General features: G+C 41.6%; 1 protein-coding gene across 3 annotated transcripts in view; it reads left to right on the forward strand.

Annotated features, from left to right (window-relative positions):
- UEVLD (UEV and lactate/malate dehyrogenase domains) overlaps positions 1-20,146 on the forward strand; it is a 51,943-nt gene extending 31,797 nt beyond the window's left edge. Inside the window, exons 8-12 of one of the 3 annotated variants that reach the window (XM_062196395.1) lie at positions 1,967-2,137; positions 4,179-4,352; positions 13,814-13,874; positions 15,415-15,538; positions 16,614-20,146. In XM_062196395.1, the coding sequence (XP_062052379.1) occupies positions 1,967-2,137; positions 4,179-4,352; positions 13,814-13,874; positions 15,415-15,538; positions 16,614-16,781 (698 nt within the window). In that variant the 3' untranslated portion in view covers positions 16,782-20,146. Of the gene's footprint in view, positions 1-1,966; positions 2,138-4,178; positions 4,353-13,813; positions 13,875-15,414; positions 15,539-16,613 lie in introns of those variants that run through there. The other 2 variants (XM_062196396.1, XM_062196397.1) reach the window with 2 other exon arrangements.
- Positions 20,147-20,916: the final 770 nt, after the last annotated feature.

Here is a 20,916-nt window from a genome sequence, read left to right on the forward strand (position 1 = left end):
ACAATTGGCTGCAACGGCTGGAGCTGTGCCAATCTGAAGCCAGGAGCTTCTTCCGGGTATCCCACGTGGGTGCAGGGGCCCAAGGACTTTGGCCATCTTCTGCTGCTTTCCCAGGCCATAGCAGAGAGCTGGATCAGAAGTGGAGCAGCTGGGACTCAAACCAGCGCCCATATGGGATGCCAGCACTGCAGGTGGCAGCTTTACCTGCTAAGCCACAGTACCGGCCCCTATTAATAATAATTTTTTTTAAATACTGGATTTTAAGCCCAAAGGAAGAGATTAGAAGACCTTGGAGCTTGATGGGAAAATCATATGGAATAGAAAGCCTTCCTTGTACTTTTTTTAAGTCAGAAAGAAGAAGAGACAGAGAAAGAGATCTTCCATGTACTGTTTCACTCCCCCAAGTGGCCGCAACACCCAGTGCTGGGACAGTCTGAAGTCAGGAGTCAGGAACTCCTTCTGGGTCTCCAGTGTGGGTGACAGGGACCTAACTACATCGTCCATTTTCCATTGCTTTCCTGTGTACATTAGCAGGGAGCTGGATCAGAAGTGGAACAGCCGAGACTCAAACTGGCATATGCTATATGTGATATTGGCATCACAGGCAGCAGCTTAACCCACTGCACCACAACACTGGCCCCCTGTCTTGTGCTTCTGAAAATCATTCAGCTACTACTCTGTTACTCAAAGTCAACCTTGAGAGTGTTTCTTTTATTTATTTATTTGACAGGTAGAATTACAGACAGTGAGAGAGAGAGATAGAGAGGAAGGTCTTCCTTCCGTTGGTTCACTCCCCAAATGACTGCAATGGACGGAGCTGTGCTGATCCGAAGCCAGGAGCCAGGTGCTTCTTCCTGGTCTTCCATGGGGGATGCCAGCGCCGCAGGCAGAGGATTAGCCTAGTGTGCCACGGCGCTGGCCCTGAGAGTTTCTATCATTCCGGGTAGAAGGAGCTAGAAGAGAAAAGGAAATATCGGCAGACTATGTTGGGGCCAGGTTATAGAATTGTAAACTGAACCGTTGACTAATGTTTACTAACAGGGACAAGCCACCTGAGCTCTCCAGATCCCAGTTGCCTGATTTGTAAAAGACAATAGTACTAACTTCCTAGATATAGTGTAATGTTTAATAGCACTCTGAAGCCAGATTGCCTGGGTTTGACCTCTGGCTCTTCGACTTTACCAGTTCTGTGACTTTGAGGAAGTTAATTCACTTCCCAGTGCCTCAGATTCCTCATCTGTGTATGCTAGCATTGCAGGCGGTGGCTTAACCTGCTGCACTGATGTTGGCTGCTCTCTTGTTTCTCATCCTGGTAACATCTGGTCACTGTTTTGGCAAGTGCTCACTGTGGTAGAGAGTAAGATAGTTGTGAAATAGCACATGTGAGCTTGAGGGTCAGAGCAGTCAGCTCCATGGACCAGCTTTTCCTAAGTCAGGGGTGGGGAACGTCCAGCCTGCAGGCTGTGTAAGGCCCTTGAAGTCATGTGGTCTGGCCCTGCCAAGGCAACCTCAGGTGGAACTTGAAATTCAATAAATCTATAGCAGGCTAATTTTTCAGTTGATGATTTTGTATGGCCCATGCATGATGTTATAAATATCCAAATAGCCGTTGGCAGAATAAAGGTTCCCCACCCCTGTGACCCTAGTCATAACATTTGCTTCCCTGAAGCGCCCATTGGAACAAGTTACCCATGGATAGTTGGGCTTCAGTGTAATAAACATCCAGTTAAAACTGAGCCAAAGTATATTGGAGGGTGAACCAACGGCAAAAAGGAAGACCTTTCTCTCTGTCTCTCTCTCTCACTATCCACTCTGCCTCTCAAAAAAACAAAAAACAAAAACAAAAACAAAAACAAAAAACAAAAAACTGAGCCAAAGTATTTTAATTTAATGAAGAAGAGAAAAAAAATTAATCATCAACTAGAGCCCATATCTTGAGCTCAGATTGTTTCTTTTTATTCATCAGATTTGTCTGCCTCTGCTCATTCCAAGGTGGTGATCCTCACAGTCAACTCCTTGGGTAGTTCTCAGTCCTACCTTGATGTGGTGCAGAGCAACGTGGATATGTTCAGAGCTCTTGTGCCAGCTCTGGGGCATTATAGTCAAGACAGTGTCCTGCTTGTTGCGTCTCAACCAGGTAAAAGGCTCTGTTTGAAATTAGCATCTTTGCCCAGTGCATCAGGAGACCTGCCTTTAATGATGAAAGCCTTTAAAACTTTAAGTACCTTGGATAGACTGTTCAGTAAAATTGCTCTTATAATGAATAATACTGTATTTCCACACCCTGTCAATTAGTTACTTCTTCCAACTGGCATTAACTACATGGTTCCAACTTACAGATTTTTATGAAGTGTGGTGTTATGCTTCAGGTTAATAATACCTTCTTCAGTGAGAAAATGGTTAATCCCCCAAGAGAAAAATATAGCGACTTAAGTGAAAGAAAGATACTTTGTTGACTCTGAAGTATCATAAAGTATTAGTGGGTATGCCAGACCATCTTGGAACTGTTTAACTTTTCCTTTTCTTTAAAAATTTTTATTCGAAAAGCAGAGTGACAGAGAGGGAGCAGGAGGAAAGACAAAGAGAGATATTCCATCTGCTGGTTTACTCCCTAAAAGGCTGGGCCAGGCCAAAACCAGGAGCCTAGAACAATATCTTGATCTCTCATGTCAGTGGCAAGGGCCCAAGCAATCAGGCCATCTTCTGCTGCCTTCCCAGGTGCATTAGCAGGGAGTTGCATTGTAAAAAGAGCAGTCTGGGTTCATACCCATGTTCATGTGGGATGCTGGCATCATAGATGTCAGCTTAACCTGGTGCACTACAATGCCGGCCTTGGAACTGTTTTACTTCCAAAAATATTTTCAAAGAGTTAGGTGGTACTGAACTTAAATTGGTGGGCCTTTTTTTTTTTTTTTAACGTTTCCACAATAGGGATCTAGTATACATTTCATATGTTGTTGTTGTTGTTTTGTTTTTGTTTTGTTTTGTTTTTGAGTGGATAGTGAGAGAGAGAGAGACAGAGAGAAAGGTCTTCCTTTTTGCCGTTGGTTCACCCTCCAATGGCCGCTGCGGCCGGCACATCTTGCTGATCCGAAGCCAGGAGCCAGGTGCTTCTCCTGGCCTCCCATGCGTTTGCAGGGCCCAAAGACTTGAGCCATCCTCCACTACCTTCCCGGGCCATAGCAGAGAGCTGGTCTGGAAGAGGGGCAACCGGGATAGAATCCGGCGCCCCGACCGGGACTAGAACCCTGTGTGCCAGTGCCGCAAGGTGGAGGATTAGCCTGTTAAGCCACGGCACCGGCCTGTTTTTCTATAGTAAACAGTTGGGGGACTTTGTCTTTTTTTTTTTTTAAGATTTATTTATTTATTTGAAAGTCAAAAGTTACACAGAGAGAAGGAGAGGCAGAGAGAGAGAGAGTCTTCTATCCGCTAGTTCATTCCCCAGATGGCCGCAACGGCCGGAGCTGTGCCTGTCTGAAGCCAGGAGCCAGGAGCTTCTTCCAGGTCTCCCACACAGGTGCAGGGGCCCAAGGACTTGGGCCATCTTCTACTGCTTTCCCAGGCCAGAGCAGAGAGCTGGATCAGAAGTGGAGCAGCTGGGACTTGAACCAGTGCACATATGAGATGCCAGCACTGCAGGCAGCGGCTTAAACCGCTGTGCCACAGCACGGCCCCCAACTTTATCTTTCTAATTCCAGACACCTTTCTGACATGTAAGAGAAAAGTAGTTGTGTTTTATTCTTAATGGCATACCACCTAATGGTAGGATGTGAATCAGTATTTTAATTTGTAGAGAAATTCAGCTTAATATAGATGTAAAACAAAATTTGATCAGTGAAAAGAAATGATTGTTTCCTGGCCTTCTCTACTCAGTTTTTATCCTCATTGCTTAACCATTCTAGGAAGTTACACTTAAGTGGTTTTTTTTTTATACTTCAGTGTTAACAATTTATATTTAACAACAAAGGTATGTAAAATCTTGTTGAAATCTGGTTAATGTTTTAATATACATTAAATTAAAAAGTCATTCCTCAGTGCATTCAGGACCCAAGAAGGCTATATAAAAACTCTAATATGCCTCACCTATTAAAATACTAAATATTTTGTTTGTTAGCTAAGGTAGAAGTACATTTTTTTAAACAAAATCTTTGCATTTTAACCTTTTATGCAATATTTAGTGGAAATCATGGCATATGTGACATGGAAACTGAGTGCATTTCCTGCAAATCGAGTGATTGGAATTGGCTGCAATCTGGATTCACAGAGGTTACAATATATTATTACAAACGTTTTGAAAGCACAGACTTCAGGCAAAGAAGTGTGGGTTATTGGTGAGCAGGGAGAAAACAAAGGTAAGAAGTACTTTTCTTTAGTTCTACTGGTAACCTACATCACCATCCAGATATGTCTGAGGACCCCAGACTTCTGAAGCTTAGTGCTTTTGTTCCATATTTGAGTCTTTAACAGGCTCTGCACTGTGCATAGACTCTTCGTGGGTATCAATCTCATAAGTTTCTATAAGTTTATGTTAGATGTTGGGCAAGATTCTCAAGTCAGAGTTTATAGTTTTTTAAATGATTTTCAGAGTCCATGGTTAAGATAAAAATTCATTTTTCTGGCCGGCACCGCAGCTCACTAGGCTAATCCTCCGCCTTGCGGTGCCGGCACACCGGGTTCTAGTCCCGGTCGGGGCACCGATCCTGTCCCGGTTGCCCCTCTTCCAGGCCAGCTCTCTGCTGTGGCCAGGGAGTGCAGTGGAGGATGGCCCAAGTGCTTGGGCCCTGCACCCCATGGGAGACCAGGAGAAGCACCTGGCTCCTGCCATCACATCAGCGCGGTGCGCCGGCCGCAGCGCGCCTACCGCGGTGGCCATTGGAGAGTGAACCAATGGCAAAAGGAAGACCTTTCTCTCTGTCTCTCTCTCTCTCACTGTCCACTCTGCCTGTCAAAAAAAAAAAAAAATTCATTTTTCCAGAAACGTTTGAACAAAACATAAATATATATATATACATATCTCTTTTCTTTACTCTGTCCACCCTTCAACCTGGCTCACCTTGCTTAAGTTCAGACCTTTTTCCCATTTCTCACCTTTTTTAACAGAATTTTCACTGTTTATCCTTATGGCCTTTTTTTTTATCAGCCGCTTTCTCTCTCCATTTCATAAAAGCATTTAGTTCCCTGGAAGGGAAAGCCCGTCTTCCCATCTCAAGAAAATGCTCCTTATGTGCTTCTCTCGTGCTATAAATCCAGATTGACCCCATGACAAAAATGCTGCTTACCCTCATTTTGTGTGTTTTTTAGTCATTTTTGAAAGTATATGAGTGTCTACTCACTACTGTATTAGATGCTAATATGATATAAAAGAGCTTCATACTAATAGAGCACAGTCTCTTTTATCCCACTTTATTTTAGACAAAAAAATTTATAAGATATTTTAAAGGTATTTGGTACTATATGATTAGGTGCCAGAATGAGTATACTATCCTTTAACAGCTTAGACATATATGAGTGAGCATTTAACTTGGGTTGAAATGACTAGAGAACATTCTATAAAGGCCTTTATTGAACTAGACTCCGGTAGAGTGGATAGGATTTGAATACATGTCATAGGGTAGGAAAGTCATTCCAGGAAGGGGAAACCAGCAGAGGCACTTAGTTAAGTATGGCATGTTCTTGGGATAAAGAATCTAGGCTAGCTCCTTCAGATAAGCCTGTTAAAATCACATTTTGGAGATCTTGAATAACTGAATGATGATTTGGTTTCTCAGACATAGAGGAGCCATGGAAATGGTATGTTGAAATAATAATTTGGGTGGCATTAATCATTATTTCATCATTTGAGACCCATTATGATTGCTTTATTGAGCATGTAGGTGCTGTGGGGTAGCACATGCTGTAGCAAATGACCCCCCTGCCTGTGAAGAGTTTAATAGAAGAATTGGAGGAGACCATGCACATTAAAAAGTCAAATAGATGTAAAACTATAGTTCCATGAAGCAAATCAATTTTCAGAAACTATTTTCTTGGAATTTAAAGTTTTATATATGCCTTAATACTATTTAAACAAAATATTTTTTAAAAGATTTATTTTATTTATTAGAAAGACAAAGTTACGGAGAGAGAGGTAGAGACAGAGAGGTCTTCCATCCGCTGGTTCACACCCCAAATGTCCACAACAGCCAGAGCTGGGCCTACCCAAAGTCAGGAACCAGAAGCCAGGAGCTTCTTCCAGGTCTCCTACGTGGGTGCAGGGGCCCAAGGACTCAGGCCATCTTGTACTGCTTTCCCAGGCCATAGCAGAGAGCTGGATTGGAAGAGGAGCAGCCAGGACTAGAACCGGCGCCCATATGGGATGCCGGCGCCCATATGGGATGCCGGCGCCTCAGGCCAGGGTTTTAACTTGCTGCGCCACAGCACAGGCCGCTAAACAAACATCTGAGTTAGAAGTAACATAAGGGGCCAACGCTGTGGCTCACTTGGTTAATCATCCACCTGTGGCGCCGGCATCCCATATGGGCGCCGGTTCTAGTCCCGGTTGCTCCTCTTCCAGTTCTCTGCTGTGGCCCGGGAGAACAGTGGAGGATGGCCCAAGTGCTTGGGCCCCTGCCACCCGCATGGGAGACCAGGAAGAAGCACCTGGCTCCTGGCTTCGGATCAGCACAGCACCGGCCGTAACGGCCATTTAGGGAGTGAACCAATGGAAGGAAGACCTTTCTCTCTGTCTCTCTCTCTCTCACTGTCTATAACTCTACCTGTCAAATAAATAAAAAAATAAAAAAAGAAGTAACTTAAAACTGTGCTTCCTGTATTTTCTAATTTGGCATTATGTAGCACTTATGTAATTTTTAATAAACAATTTTAATAAAACATACCAACGTTTTAAGTCTGTGTAAATCTGTATTGGCTATATAGAAGTTCAGTTCTAAAATGAGTCAGGCTGCAGAATAAATCCTTAAAAACCTGACAGTGTGACTGAGCTGAAATACTTTCCGGGCTCCAGATGCTCTGTGACACTAGACACTAATCTACGCCCTAGAAAAGTGTACTCAACAGGAACTTGGCACAGATGTGTTAAGGTAAGGAATGTCTAAGGAAGCAAATAAACCCAAGATGCTGAATTTTCATCACCACTATCATTTGAGTTCTGGTCTGTGTTGCTGTCTTGCCTTGTCTTTTGCTTATCTCCCACACTCCCCTTTACTGGAGTGAAATAAATGATATTACCCAAAATTTACATAATGTTTACTATATGCCCTTACATATTAATTCTATTTTCTTAAAACATTCTTCTCTTTGGAAACTTTCAGAGGCTTCCATTGACCAAATCATTAAATTCCTTTGCTTGGCACTTAGGTGAAGCCCAACTGTAGCCCTGATCTTCCTTCCTAATTATAGTTATGAGATAGCCATGTTATTATGGAGCTGGAAGAGACCCAAGCAGTCATCTATCACGTTTTGTTGTATGTAACCAGCAATGAATGCAGGGATGGTAAGAATGACTCGCCCAGGAGCTTATAGCTTTTAGGGTCAAAGAACCCATAGGTCCATGTCTTGTGCCTCTCAGGCCCACCCTACAGCTTTGCTTCTGCCATAGGGACTTTCATACACTACATTTACCTTCCCTGGAATCTCTTACTCCTGTCTGCCAGCATTTTCAAATATCCTGCAAGATCTAAGTCAAGCCCCCTTTACACTGTGAAGGTTTTTCTGATCATATTACTTAACAGCAGGGGTGGGGAACACCTGGCATGGGCCATATAAGGCCTGTAAAGTTATTTGGTCTGGCCCTGCCAAGGAAACCACAGGCAGGACTCAAAATTCAATAAATCTATAGCAGGCTAACTCTTTTTTTTTTTTTTAAGATTTGTTTATTTATTTGAAAGTCAAAATTACAGAGAGAGAGAGGAGAGGCAGAGTGAGAGAGAGAAAGGTCTTCCATATGTATGCTGGTTCACTCAAATGGCCACAACAGCCGGAGCTGAGCCAATCCGAAGCCAGGAGCCAGGAGCTTCTTCCAGGTCTCCCAAGCAGGTGTAGGGTCCCAAGCACTTTGGCAGTCTTCTGTTGCTTTCCCAGGCCATAGCAGAGAGCTGGATCAGAAGAGGAGCAGCTGGGACTCAAACCAGCAGCCATATGTGATACCAGCACCACAGGTAGAGGATTAACCTACTGTACCACAGTGCTAGCCCCTCTACCTTTTTTTTTTTTAATGGTTTATTTATTCATTTATTTTTTGAAAGGCTGAATTAAAGAAAGAGGGAGAGAGAGAAAGAGATAGATCTTCCATATTTTAGTTCACTCCCCAAATGGACACAATGGCCAGTGCTGGGCCAGACCAAAGCCAGGAGCTAGAAGCTTCTTCCAGGTCTCCCAATGTAGGTACATGGGCCCAAGTACTTGGGCCATCTTCTACTGCTTTCCCAAGCACATTAACGGGGAGCTGGATCAAAAATGGAGCACCTGGGACTCAAACCAGAGCCCATGTGGGATGTTGGCATTGCAAGCGGCAAATGAACCTGTGGTGCCTCAACGCTGGCCCCAAGTCTATAATTGTATTCCACACACTTGCTCCCTTTCCCTAAGGGATCACAGTTATATAATGTTCCAAAGTATTCTATGCATAGATAAACACATAACCTAAAATAGACATCATACATCATTCTCCAGCTTGCCCTTTTACTTGTTGATATGACTTAGAAATGATTGGCTAATAACATATATAGATCAAATTCTTTCTTTCTAACTACAAGATATCCTATAATTTATTTAAGCTATCTCCCTAATAAATTCAATTTTTGAGGAATAGTTTATGTATAATATTGAGTAAATAAGAGCATTTCAAGATATGGTTTTATTTCTCACATTGTAAAGAGAAAGTAAAAGATGATGTGACTTGATAAATATGTCCTTTGCCCTAACCTAATCTATCAGTGGGAAGAAAAAAAAAATAGAACTTGTGAGCTTTTCAAACCCTACCAAAATTCCGTTCATGTTTGGTTAAATGACTTTTTTTCTCAAATATAGGGATTTATTTTCAGAGACATTTATTGAGCCCCTGCTTTGCCTGAGGCACTGTGCTGATTGCTGTTAGAACTAACTATGCAGGTGTGTGGTTTTTAGGAAGCATGAAGTCTAATACAGGAAATGGCCAGAAGACAGAATGGACTTGCTGCAAGACAGGTCTAGGGGAAGTAGGATCAAAGCACAGGGAAGAAATGTGATAATTCTGTTTTGTGCTCCCAAATGGGAACTACAGATAGTGGGATGTAGGTACATGTGAATTGAGATCACCTAAATAAAATAATTTATGAAATATTTGACACACATAATATACATAGAAATTGTAAAGCATAATTATAGAACAAACGCTCATAGATCCCCACTTAATCAGGAACATTACCAATACCACTGAAGCCACCTATGTATTTCTCCCCGGTTTGTCTCCACCTCTGCCATCTAGAGGAACCATCACATGCCTTACCTTGGCCTTGAAGCCAGAAATGGATTAGAGGCTCCCCCTGCTGGCTTCTTGTGTTGACACCAATTAGTTATATTTGCATGACACCATCACAGTAATAGCAATTATAATTATTTTTATTGAGTGCTTACTGTGAGTATTAAATGCCTATGTCTCAATTGAATTTTAAAAACAACCTGTGAAGGTGATGGTTTTCCAGATTTATAGAGGAGGAAGCTTGAGATTGAATGAGGTTAAATAATTTGCCCAAGTTTACATATCTGGTATGTACAGTGCTTTTTCTTATATAATGTATCTAAAGCATTTAGTACATTGTCTGGCTGAGAGTAAACACTTAGCAAATGGTAGCTATTATTACAGTGACTGGCGAGACAGTGATGAGTAGAAAATTGGCAAAAGGACATATAAAACTACACTGAAGTAAAGCAACTTGGGATTTGGAAACATTCATAAGAACAGCAGCTGTGGAAGTAAAATTATTTTCTTCAGTATTTCAGAGACAAATGACAGTGACAGCCTGGGGAGGAATCACATGGTACAAGACCTTTAGGATCTGTTTCCTGCTTCCCTCCCCAGTTCCATCTTCTGCCATTCTGCTCTCATTCTATGCCAATCAGATGGCCAGCCTTCCCGGATGGTACACAGTGTGCCTCCTTGCTTGTGCACCCCCTGCTTACTTTCCCTGAATACTCATTCACTTAGCAAACTCTTCTCACCCTGAGTCCCACCTCTCCCATGAAGCCTTCTGTAATTTTCCAGGCTAATAAGTTCATGCATCTATTTTAATCATTAGTTCATGGTCATATTTATGCCTGTTACATTGTTACACCATGTTCTAATTACCTAGCTGTTTGTCCCACCAGGGTGTCAGCTTCTTGATTGTGCAATGGCTTCAGTGTGTTTTGGAATGAACAAGTGATCTTGATACCACCTTTTTGTAACCAAATGTTATTTATTTGTATTATGCTAGATTAGATGCTAGCAGAACATGTGTTTGGGAGGTGCTATTTTTATTTTTTTATAGAAAGCTTTTATTTAATAAATGTAAATTTCTTAAGTACAATTTTTGGATTATAGCAGTTCTTCCCCCATACCTGCCCTCCCATCCACAAACCATCCCACCTCCTACGCCCTCTCCCATCCCATTCTTCATTAAGATTCATTTTCAATTATCTTTATATACAGAAGATCAACTCTATACTAAGTAGGGAGGTGCTATTTTTAGCTGCAACATTTAAATCATATATAAACTGCAAATAACTCAAATGATGTTTAATTTTTTTTAAAGATTTACTTATTTACTTGAAAGTCAGAGTTAACATAGAGAGAGAAGGAGAGGCAGAGAGAGACAGAGACAGAGGTCTTCCATCCACTGGTTCACGCCCCAGATTGCCACAGTGGCTGGAACTGCGCCAATCTGAAGCCAGGAGCCAGGAGCTTCTTCCGGGTCTCCCATGTAGGTGCAGGAGCCCAAGGACTTGGGCCATCTTCCACTGCTTTCCCAGGCCGTAGCAGAGAGCTGGATCAGAAGTGGAGCAGCTGGGACACGAACCGGCGCCCATATGGGATGCTGACACTGCAGGTGGTAGCTTTACCCGCTGCCCCACAGCTCCGGCCCCTCAAGTGATGTTTTAGAAATCCAAGGACTGCACTGCAGTGGCTTTCAATGTGGTAAGCCTGGGCTTCAGCAGAAGTCAGCTTGTGAAGAGCCCTGGCAGCTCTGCCAAGAGTTGGATCACCGGAAATGGACCTGCCCTGGAGTTGAAGGATGCTCAGGTCAGAGCCACAGATCTTATTGGCTCTAAGCTGAAAAGCCCTTCACTCAGCCCAACTTCCTAAGTGACCACTGCAGCTGAGGGGATGGCCAAGTAGGGTCAGCAACATTGCAGGCAGAACTGTAAATTTCTTGTTAGAGATGCCACCTGCCTTTACCTGGCCAGCTCTCCTCCCAGCCCAGCCAAGTCATGAAAGTCAACAGAGTGCCTTCCCCTAGGAGGTTCACACCTCCCTTAGGATATACCCCATGTGAAGAGATAGATAGGTCTGGGCCTCTGAATTTACAAGGCCTAAAGCCCAACAGATTATTATCAAGCCCCTTCTGTCAGGTTCTATTTGCCTCTCAATCAGAAAACTTAATTGTAGCTTAGACAGCACCTTTCTTAGCTCCTCTAATAATGACTCTGTCCTTTGTTCTAGACCCTGTCTAGCGCACTTGGGCCTCATTCCTTCGTAATCATAACCTCTACTCTACCTCCAATGGCTCTACTCCCAACCCGTGTGTACTAATGGTCCTCTTCCCCACTTAATGCTGTGTAATTGTTCAGACCTGCCACTTTTAGGATCATTGGTTACTATCCTCACCCTGTCTTTTATGACCTTGTCTAAATATGATCAGAGTCAGTGAACTTGGAAGGCTTTCATAGCCTTGGCAACTCATGACGAGAGCCTAGGGTGGTTACTGGCGCCATAAACTAGAGTGTCAATTTGTTGGGTCAACAACAGGAGTCACTGTGCACTTGCTCCTCAGGTGGGATCTCTGTCCTTAATGTGCTGTACATTTTGATTTAATGCTATAACTAGTACTCAAACAGTATGTTTCACTTTGTGTTTCTATGTGGGTGCAAACTGTTGAAATCTTTACTTAATGTATACTAAATTGATCTTCTGTATATAAAGAGAATTGAAAATGAATCTTGATGTGAATAGAAGGGGAGAGGGAGTGGGAGAGGGCAGGGTTGTGGGTGGGAGGGAAGTTATGGGAAGAGGAAGCCATAATCCATAAGCTGTACATTGGAAATTTATATTCATTAAATAAAAGTTTAAAAGAAAAAAAAAAAAAAGAAATCCAAGGACTGGACTTCAGAAGACAGGGTTAGATCATCTACTTTGAGCGCAGGGGTGAGTGCTCTAAATAATGGAAAAGAACTTTCCTCTGGACATTTTTCATTAATTTTTTTAAAGATTTATTTATTTATTTGAAAGAGTTACACAGAGAGAGGAGAGGCAGAAAGAGAGAGAGAGAGAGGTCTTCCATCCGCTGTTTTACTCCCCAATTGGCTGCAATGGCCAGAGCTGTGCTGATCCGAAAACAGGAGCTAGGAGTTTCCTTTGGGTCTTTTCCATGCTAGTGCAGAGGCCCAAGGACTTACTTATTGTGAATATGCCAGTAATTTAATAAAAGTTTTAATAATCCATGTAAAACCCTTCTGAGTAAAATATTTTTAACTCCTTAATCTCTCCACATGTATTTATATTTTTTCATATAACAACTTTTTTTACTTATATAAAAACTTTCAAAACTTTTCCATGTTTTTCAACTTAACTGTTGTAAGAATGTTTTCCTCTTTATTACCAAACAGAATTATGGATTAGTTCTCTGTTATGTGTTAGTTCTCTGTTGTCTTCTGAGCACCCAGCACCATGGTAACTAATGAGCATGAGGGGACTCAAAAGGCATGGGCCCCTCCCTCTAGAAGCTTAATGCCCAGCGTAAGGAGGAGAAGCATGTGGGTGCATGCAGTGTCCCTGGTTGCTGACACATCACTGAGTGGCCTAATTTCAAATACAGTTTAAATATTCTCATCTAGCCAAATGTATGTTTGTGTTTTTCTTAAGCAAATACAGATTTGTACCCAAAACTGCCTTCACCCAGATGAGACACAGGTGAATACTGAAATGTCTTCAAAATATTACTGGCAATTTCAATTTAATATTGAAGTGTATAGAAATACCGGAGGGGTGTGTGTGTGTGTGTGTGTGTGTGTGTGTGTGTATGTGTATGGCTTTGTATGTGTTGTTTCTACAGATGGTATAGTAAGAGGAAATGGGTAACCCACAGAATGCTCTTAGGAAACAGGATCCTGTCTCTCTAACAGCTGTGGAAATTCTAGCCCAAAATAGAAGTCCACCAGATTATTCCTCAGCTGGTGGGAGAAATGGGTCCCAGTGCAGTCCCCAGCAGAACAGATGCCAAGAGCTTGCAGCGTGTGAAGGCCTATTCTATGTATTCTAGGGAGCCTGCTGCGGAAAGAAAGCTTGCTACTGGCACAGCAAAATGGCCCTTGTAGAACTGTTACTGATGAGAAGGAACAGGGCAAAGTAGACGTCAGGGATCACATGTTTGGGGAATTGTGGTTTAGACTTTATTCATCCCAGGCAAGTAGTACAGCACATTCGGTGCCATCAGTGGGGGGAAAAACAAAAACTGTTGATAAAAGGAAGGGACGCTTCTATATAAGGATTAATAATGGTACCCATGGCTGCAAAAGATCATTTGTGATACCTTAATCCTAAGAGAATTGTTGGCAAAAATATAATTCTTCATTTAATTTTTAGTGCCCATGTGGAGTGGCCAAGAAGTAATGAGTCCTAACTCTCAGGTGCAACTGTCCAACAGGTAACACTGAGTATAAACTTGTGCTTATCTAACCAATAGCCCGTACTTCATAGCTAAAATAACGGCTATTTATGCAGCTGTACTCACCAGGCTTCTGTGAGCAAAAGTAGCTTACAAAGGAGTCGTGCTTTATATTCTCAGATTTCTTATCTCAAGGCTGAATCTAAGAGTGCTTTGCAAACTGTTGTAGATGGCGCAGTTGACCTTTAAAGAGTAGAGCAGGGCCCTTATTTGTAGATTGTGACTTCTTGCTCCCATATCTAGACATCTGCGGATGTCAACGGTTTTCTTAAAATGGAAGAGAATTTGCCATTCTGCCTAAAAATGAATATGTGTTAATTACACATAAATAATTTTGGAAATCGGTCTAAATGGATAAGACATACAGTGCACATCCTTGTATCTTTTCCATTATTTGGAGGCCTTCCAGGAGTTTGCACCCCATAGGTTGGACGCTACATACTCTGGGTTTTCATGCCGTTTATCATTTCGTCATCACATAGATTTTTCCTGAAATCTGGTGGTGGTGATTTTTAGCTTTCTAAACCTTCAGCTTATGGTTTTAGAATATAACAAGTAGAAAGAATGTTCTCTTACTGAGAAGAGTAGTGTGTGATATATGTAGTTCATTCTAATCTGATTATGACATTTAGTTTTTAAAAGGAGTACATTTAAATATTTTTGTACCTTTTTGATTATTTACAAAAAGAATGTATATTTATGAAATTTCAAATACTGAAATATCTATAAAGTGGAAAGGAAAAAGCTTGTGTAATTCCATCTTCCAGAGATAATCACCTGTAGCAGTTTAGTATCTACATGTCCAAAGCTTTTCTCAGTGCTTTTATAAGCATATTACCATTTTTTATTATTTTTACAATATACTTATGGCTGTTCATACCATGTTGCAGCTTGAGTCATTTCCTTTATGGTAAATGTTGGTTGTCTTTCCATATTGTACAGGTAAATCTACCTTTTTCTTTTAAGAGCTATGTAATATTACATTTGGTAGTGATTTATTTACCCAGGCCTCTTTTGCTGAGTTGTTTCCAAATAGAGTAGACATGCTTTTGTGTGTGTGTTTGCACATTTGAGCCTGCCACTGTAAGATAAATGCATAGAAAGGAATTTCTAGATTAGATGTTGCCAGATTTTCCTAAGAGGTTAGATTATTCTATAGTCTCAATAACAATTATGGGACTGCCTGCTTATACCTTCTCCAAAATTAGTTACTAGTCCTTTTAATTTTTGGCAGTTTTGATAAATAAAACTGGTTTTTATAGTTTTAATTCATATTTAGTTAAATATTGATAGCTGTGTTTTTATGTTATCAGGCCACGTATAGTTTCTTCTTGTGAACTGCCTAACATCTTAAGAAAAACTTAAGTAATCATTAGACTATTTAGAGGCTTTCCTAACATATACTGTATAACCCTTTTCTGTATCAGAAAAGCATCTAGTTAATACCTTAAACAGAACTAAGTGTGCATATTTTGTGCATTTTCTCAGGTTTTTGTTTTGTTTTGTTTTGGTAACCTAGAGCCATGGAACTCTTAAGGGTGAAAGGTCAAAGATCCTGGTCTGTGGGACTGTCAGTGGCTGACCTGGTTGATAGTATTGTAAGGGATAAAAAGAAAGTGCATTCTGTATCAATTTTGGCAAAGGTAATTGCTATTCTCATTTTCTACTCATATTTTAAACTTTCATGTTAATAATATAAAATTGTTCACTCTAACCCAGGTGTTTTCAATGTCACTTTTATGGTAACATGTGAAAGGGTTCAGTTTCATCTAAACCCTATCCTGCTTAGTTATGCAGATCTGGACTTCTGGCTTCTACCAAGTTGCCCCCTCACCCACATATAATTTATGGAAATCCCCAAGAAGTGTTTGTACATTCCTTAAACTTCTTCCCATGGTCATTTATCACTCAGCCAGCCAAATCACCCCAGCATGACGTACCACCCGGCCTCAGTTGGTCATCAGTCTGCCTCTCCACTTTACTCAAAGTGTAAAATCTCTGAAGTATAGCTAAGATGCACCACAGGAAGGAAAACTTAGAGGTTACTGTTTTGGCACACAGAGCCCATGACATGCCCCTCCCCAGGGAATCCACTATGTCTTTTAGCCCCCAGCCTGCTACCTGTGTTGCAAGGGGCAAGCCTACTTTCCCACAAAGATCCCACCAAGATCCTCCTCTCAAAAATTTTCTGAAACAATGACTTGAGTTTAGAAAATAAATGAATACACGCAAAAAAAATTTTAAGTTCAACTTTGGTATCACTTTGTACTAGGACTAGAGAAATAAAATAGTGGCCGGCGCTATGGCTCAACAGGCTAATCCTCCGCCTTGCGGTGCCGGCACCCCGGGTTCTAGTCCCTGTTGGGGTGCCAGATTCTGCCCCGGTTGCCCCTCTTCCAGGCCAGTTTTCTGCTGTGGCCCGGGAGTGCAGTGGAGGATGGCCCAAGTCCTTGGGCCCTGCACCCCATGGGAGACCAGGAGAAGCACCTGGCTCCTGCCATTGGATCAGCGCGGTGCGCCGGCTGCAGCTTGCCGGCCGCGGCGGCCATTGGAGGGTGAACCAACGGCAAAGGAAGACCTTTCTCTCTGTCTCTCTCTCTCTGTCCACTCTGCCTGTCAAAAAAAAAAAAAAAAAAGAAAGAAAAACAAAATATGCATTTTTATGTTATTAACTTTTTTGGAATAATCCAGCTGTGTATTTGTGTTTTTTCACTTCAGGGATATTATAATATAAACAATGACGTATTTTTAAGTTTGCCCTGCACCCTTGGAACCAATGGAGTATCTGAAGTCATTAAAACCACAATGACAGAAGACATGGTGACTGAAAAACTCAGGAGCAGCGCGTCTTCAATCCATGATCTCCAACAACAGTTAAAATTTTGATTCTCAAGTGCTGTTAACTGTAAGGGAAGCCCATGTAATTTTGCCAACACGTTGACAACAGGTTTGCGAACACGTGTATCTTACCACTTATCCTTACAAACCTCTTGGTTAAGGTAGACGGTTTTTTGAGTAGCTGTGTAATTTGCATCCTTAAGGAGTCACATAAGGAAGGGGAAATCTAACTTTCTTTGGGGTTCTTGAGATAATCTCCCATTCTGTGAACCTGCAGCAGGGATGAGCACTCATCTGCAGTGTGCGTGCTTTTCAATTGTATATCCTCGACTCGAGGCACGTCTAGCACTTTGGAAGTATTTTGAAAGTAATACATTTTTTAAAAAAGATTGTTCTTTGGCATTTATAATAAACATGGTAAGCTGAAGACCTGGTATAGATTTACAAAATCTGTGCTAAGTGTACATTCAGAGGGTCCACAGCTCAACGTAGTAATGTTTCCTTTGCAACCTACAGCTGCTAGTAATGACAAAGCATTTTATTTTTCTTCTTCAAAATCATTAGCTACCAAATACTGGGAAATCATTTTATATGCACTTTAAAATAGCAAAAGGTAAAAGTGACCATCTTTAATATATAAGGTATACATAATTGACTTTCCAGTGGGGCCTCCTCCTGGGCTACATAACATCTCCAACATCTCATAAACTTATTATGCTACTGGTAGAAACATAAAGAAATGTGTAATTTTTAGTGGAAATAAATTATCAATGAAAGCCACTTTACTTTAAATCCAAAACATAAAGCCTTCATAAAAACCACTAGTCTTAAGAGAGAGAGGTTAGATGGACTCGTGGATCTGAGAGACTCCTTTAACCATTCCAGAAAAAAAGATTCAGAGCACATATGCTTTGGTGATGGGCCCCAGTGGCAATATTTTTATATGTGAAAGGAAGCATATTCTTACTGTTGTGACATACATCTGTAGTTGCAGCTGATTGTAACAGCTAACATCAGCACTTCTCATATGCCATGCAGTGTGATGAGCACTTCATTATTTTATTGGATCGAAGGTAAAGGAATATTATCATCATCATTTTATAGAGGAGGGAACTGAGGTCTGGTAAGTGCCCTGAATCTCCTGGCAGTTGTGGGGCGCTTACCTGTACAACCCCTACTTTTTCTAGACACTAAAAGGGAGAAAAGGCCTAATCATCAAAATGGTTCTTACAAGACACTAAAGTTGGGGTTCTGTGCACTACTTCCATTCTCATTTAGGGGCTTACTTTACTTTTTTTTTTTTAGAAAGACTGATTCCCTGGATTCCCAGACCTGTCCTCAGCAAATGGCAGAGGGGTGTATTCAAGGAGTAGGTGTTTATTTAGTCATTCAGCTAATTTTTGTAACCTACTGTATACCAGGCACTAATGGTGAACATGCGTGGACTAGGAACAAGCCCTCATGGTCCTCACAATCTAGTATAGGAGGTATGGTAATCACATCTCACAAGTAAATGTACAATTGCAAATTAATAAGAGCTGTCAAGAAGTCCAAGTTGTTTTTTTTTTTTTTAAAGATTTATTTATTTATTTGAAAGGCAGAATGACAGAGGGAGAGAGAGAGATAGGGAGATCTTCCATCTGCTGGTTCATTTCCCAGATGCCTGCAATAGCCATGGCTTGGCCAGGCTGAAGCCAGGAGCCAGGAACTCTATCTGGTTCTCCTACACGAGTGGCAGGAACCCAGTACTTCAGCCCTCATCTGCTCCCACACAGGTGCATTAGCAGGAATGGGCTGGTGGTGCAGAGTAGCTGGGACTCAAACTAGCGGTCTGATATGGCTTATGGGCATACTGAGAGGTGGCTTCACCTGCTACATCGCATGCACACCTGACTGCAAGGTGTATTGAAAGCATGTAATAGGTGAATGCAAACCTGGTCAAGAAGGTAAGAGCCAGGTGGTTTATTAGGGCAGACACATCCTAGGTAGAGAATATTCAATCTAATACTGACCTAGTATAAAAATGCATACAGTAGGGGGCCGGCACTGTGGCTCAGCAGGTTAACGCCCTGACCTGAAGCGCCAGCATCCCATATGGACGCCGGTTCTATTCCTGGCTGCTCCTCTTCCAATCCAGCTCTCTGCTATGGCCTGGGAAAGCAGTAGAAGATGGCCCAGGTACTTGGGCCCCTGCACGCGCATGGGAGACCAGGAAGAAGCTCCCGGCTCCTGGCTTTGGATCAGCGCAGCTCTGGCCGTTGAGGCCATTTGGGAAGTGAACCAGCGGATAGAAGACCTCTCTCTCTGTCTCTACCTCTCTCTGTAACTCTGCCTGTCAAATAAATAAAAATAAATCTTTTAAAAAATGCATACAGTAATGAACTTCAGCCATAGAGAGAGGTGAAATTCAATACCCCATGTTTAGAAAAATATTTAATATACTTGGAAAGATTTCCACCAAAGTTAGCTGAAGGAAAACCTTGGACATTTCAATATACAGATTATTTTGGAGTTGCTCTAATAAAACTTGTTTGAAACAGCAAAGTGTGACTGAAAGAACCATTTCTTGCATTTTTTAAAGATTTTTATTTGACAGGTAGAGTTATAGACAGTGAGACAGAGAAAGGTCTTCCTTCCATTGGTTCACTCCCAAAATGGCCGCTACAGCCAGAGCCACGCCAATCCGAAGTCAGGAGCCAGGTGCCTCCTCCTGGTCTCCCATGCGGGTGCAGGGCCCAAGCACTTGGGCCATCCTCCACTGCCTTCCCAGGCTACAGCAGAGAGCTGGACTGGAAGAGGAGCAACCGGGACTAGAACCCAGAGCTCATGTGGGATGCCTGCGCCGCAGGTGGAGGATTAACCAAGTGAGCCACGGCGCCAGCCTCCCAATTTCTTGCATTTTTTAAAACTACTTTCTAGTATCTGATATTCAAGTATTTCTTGATCAGTAATCCAACTACAAAATATTGTATAACAGATGAATTACTAAGAATTTACTGTTAATTATAAAAGGAACATGTAAATACACTTACTGAACACTTACTGTTATTCCAGGTGCTGTGTTAGAATCTGAATATCCAAAGATGAATAGCAGTCCCTACCTCCTTACCCTCATAAGGCCACACTATAGAAATAATTTTCTGTATCAGATATTTCTCGAGTGTTAAGTATTAGCAATCATGTTGTCAGTCCCATGTTATAAGAAACAGTACTATCACCATCACCACCACCTCACTATGGTTTGGTGATAATTTGACATTGATAATGCTTCTATTAACTTTAACTTCTTCATTTTTCTAAAATGATGCAGTGCCTCTTGTTATGATTTTTAATGGGGCTTAGATTAAAATGCTTTTTTATATTGTAGCAGAATATATATATTTTCTTGTTCAATATACATGTGTGTCCTTACCTATCAAGAATAATGAATAAAATAAACTTTGATTTTAAAATCACCAGATGATGCCTGATTTATTTATTAAGAGAAAATTTTATTCAGATTAAGCAGAAATTTCTTTTCATACAGTTCATACAGCACTCAGGACGTTCTGCATTTCATACAGCGTTTTCAAACTTTTAAAAACAATATATTTCCTGGTGCTCCTCCAATTCGTAGAAGTGGAGTTGCTCTTGTTGAGGGTTTTCCTGAGTAAGCTGTGGCTTTAAGACCAGTTTGAAATCTTGCCGTTAAAGGAACAAAACAGCAGATGCAGTGGAACCATAGACTGACCCATAGTTTGGTTTGACCTGAGCTGTAGGCTTAACCACCATAGTTTTCCAAAATGTATCCATTGGGACAGTGTGTTCTGGCAGGAGTTTATGGTGATGCTTCTACACGCTTTCAATCAGGTCCTCTTTGTGTATGTGCTGTCCTTAGATGCCAGCCTCCGAGGGGATCAATACCACAGCCTTATTCTCGTTAGTGTTCTACTAAAATCGTGCTAACTATCATACTTCACGCCATCAAACCCAAGATCTACTACGACAGTGTGCTTAAAAAACTGGCAGTGATGTGGGGTAATAATACGAGTCACTATGATGAGGTTTTATGGGAAGTAGCAGTTAAGATGGATACCTGCTCTTGCACTGTACAAGGCAACAAGGCTCTGAAGGTCTTGGTGGGCAGGCTAGTAGTACAAAATACACGCAAGGTTGAAGGCAGCTGCGTTATCCTTTATCGTTT

Source organism: Lepus europaeus, chromosome 7 (genome assembly GCF_033115175.1).
Source record: "Lepus europaeus isolate LE1 chromosome 7, mLepTim1.pri, whole genome shotgun sequence".
NCBI classification, from domain to species: domain Eukaryota; kingdom Metazoa; phylum Chordata; class Mammalia; order Lagomorpha; family Leporidae; genus Lepus; species Lepus europaeus.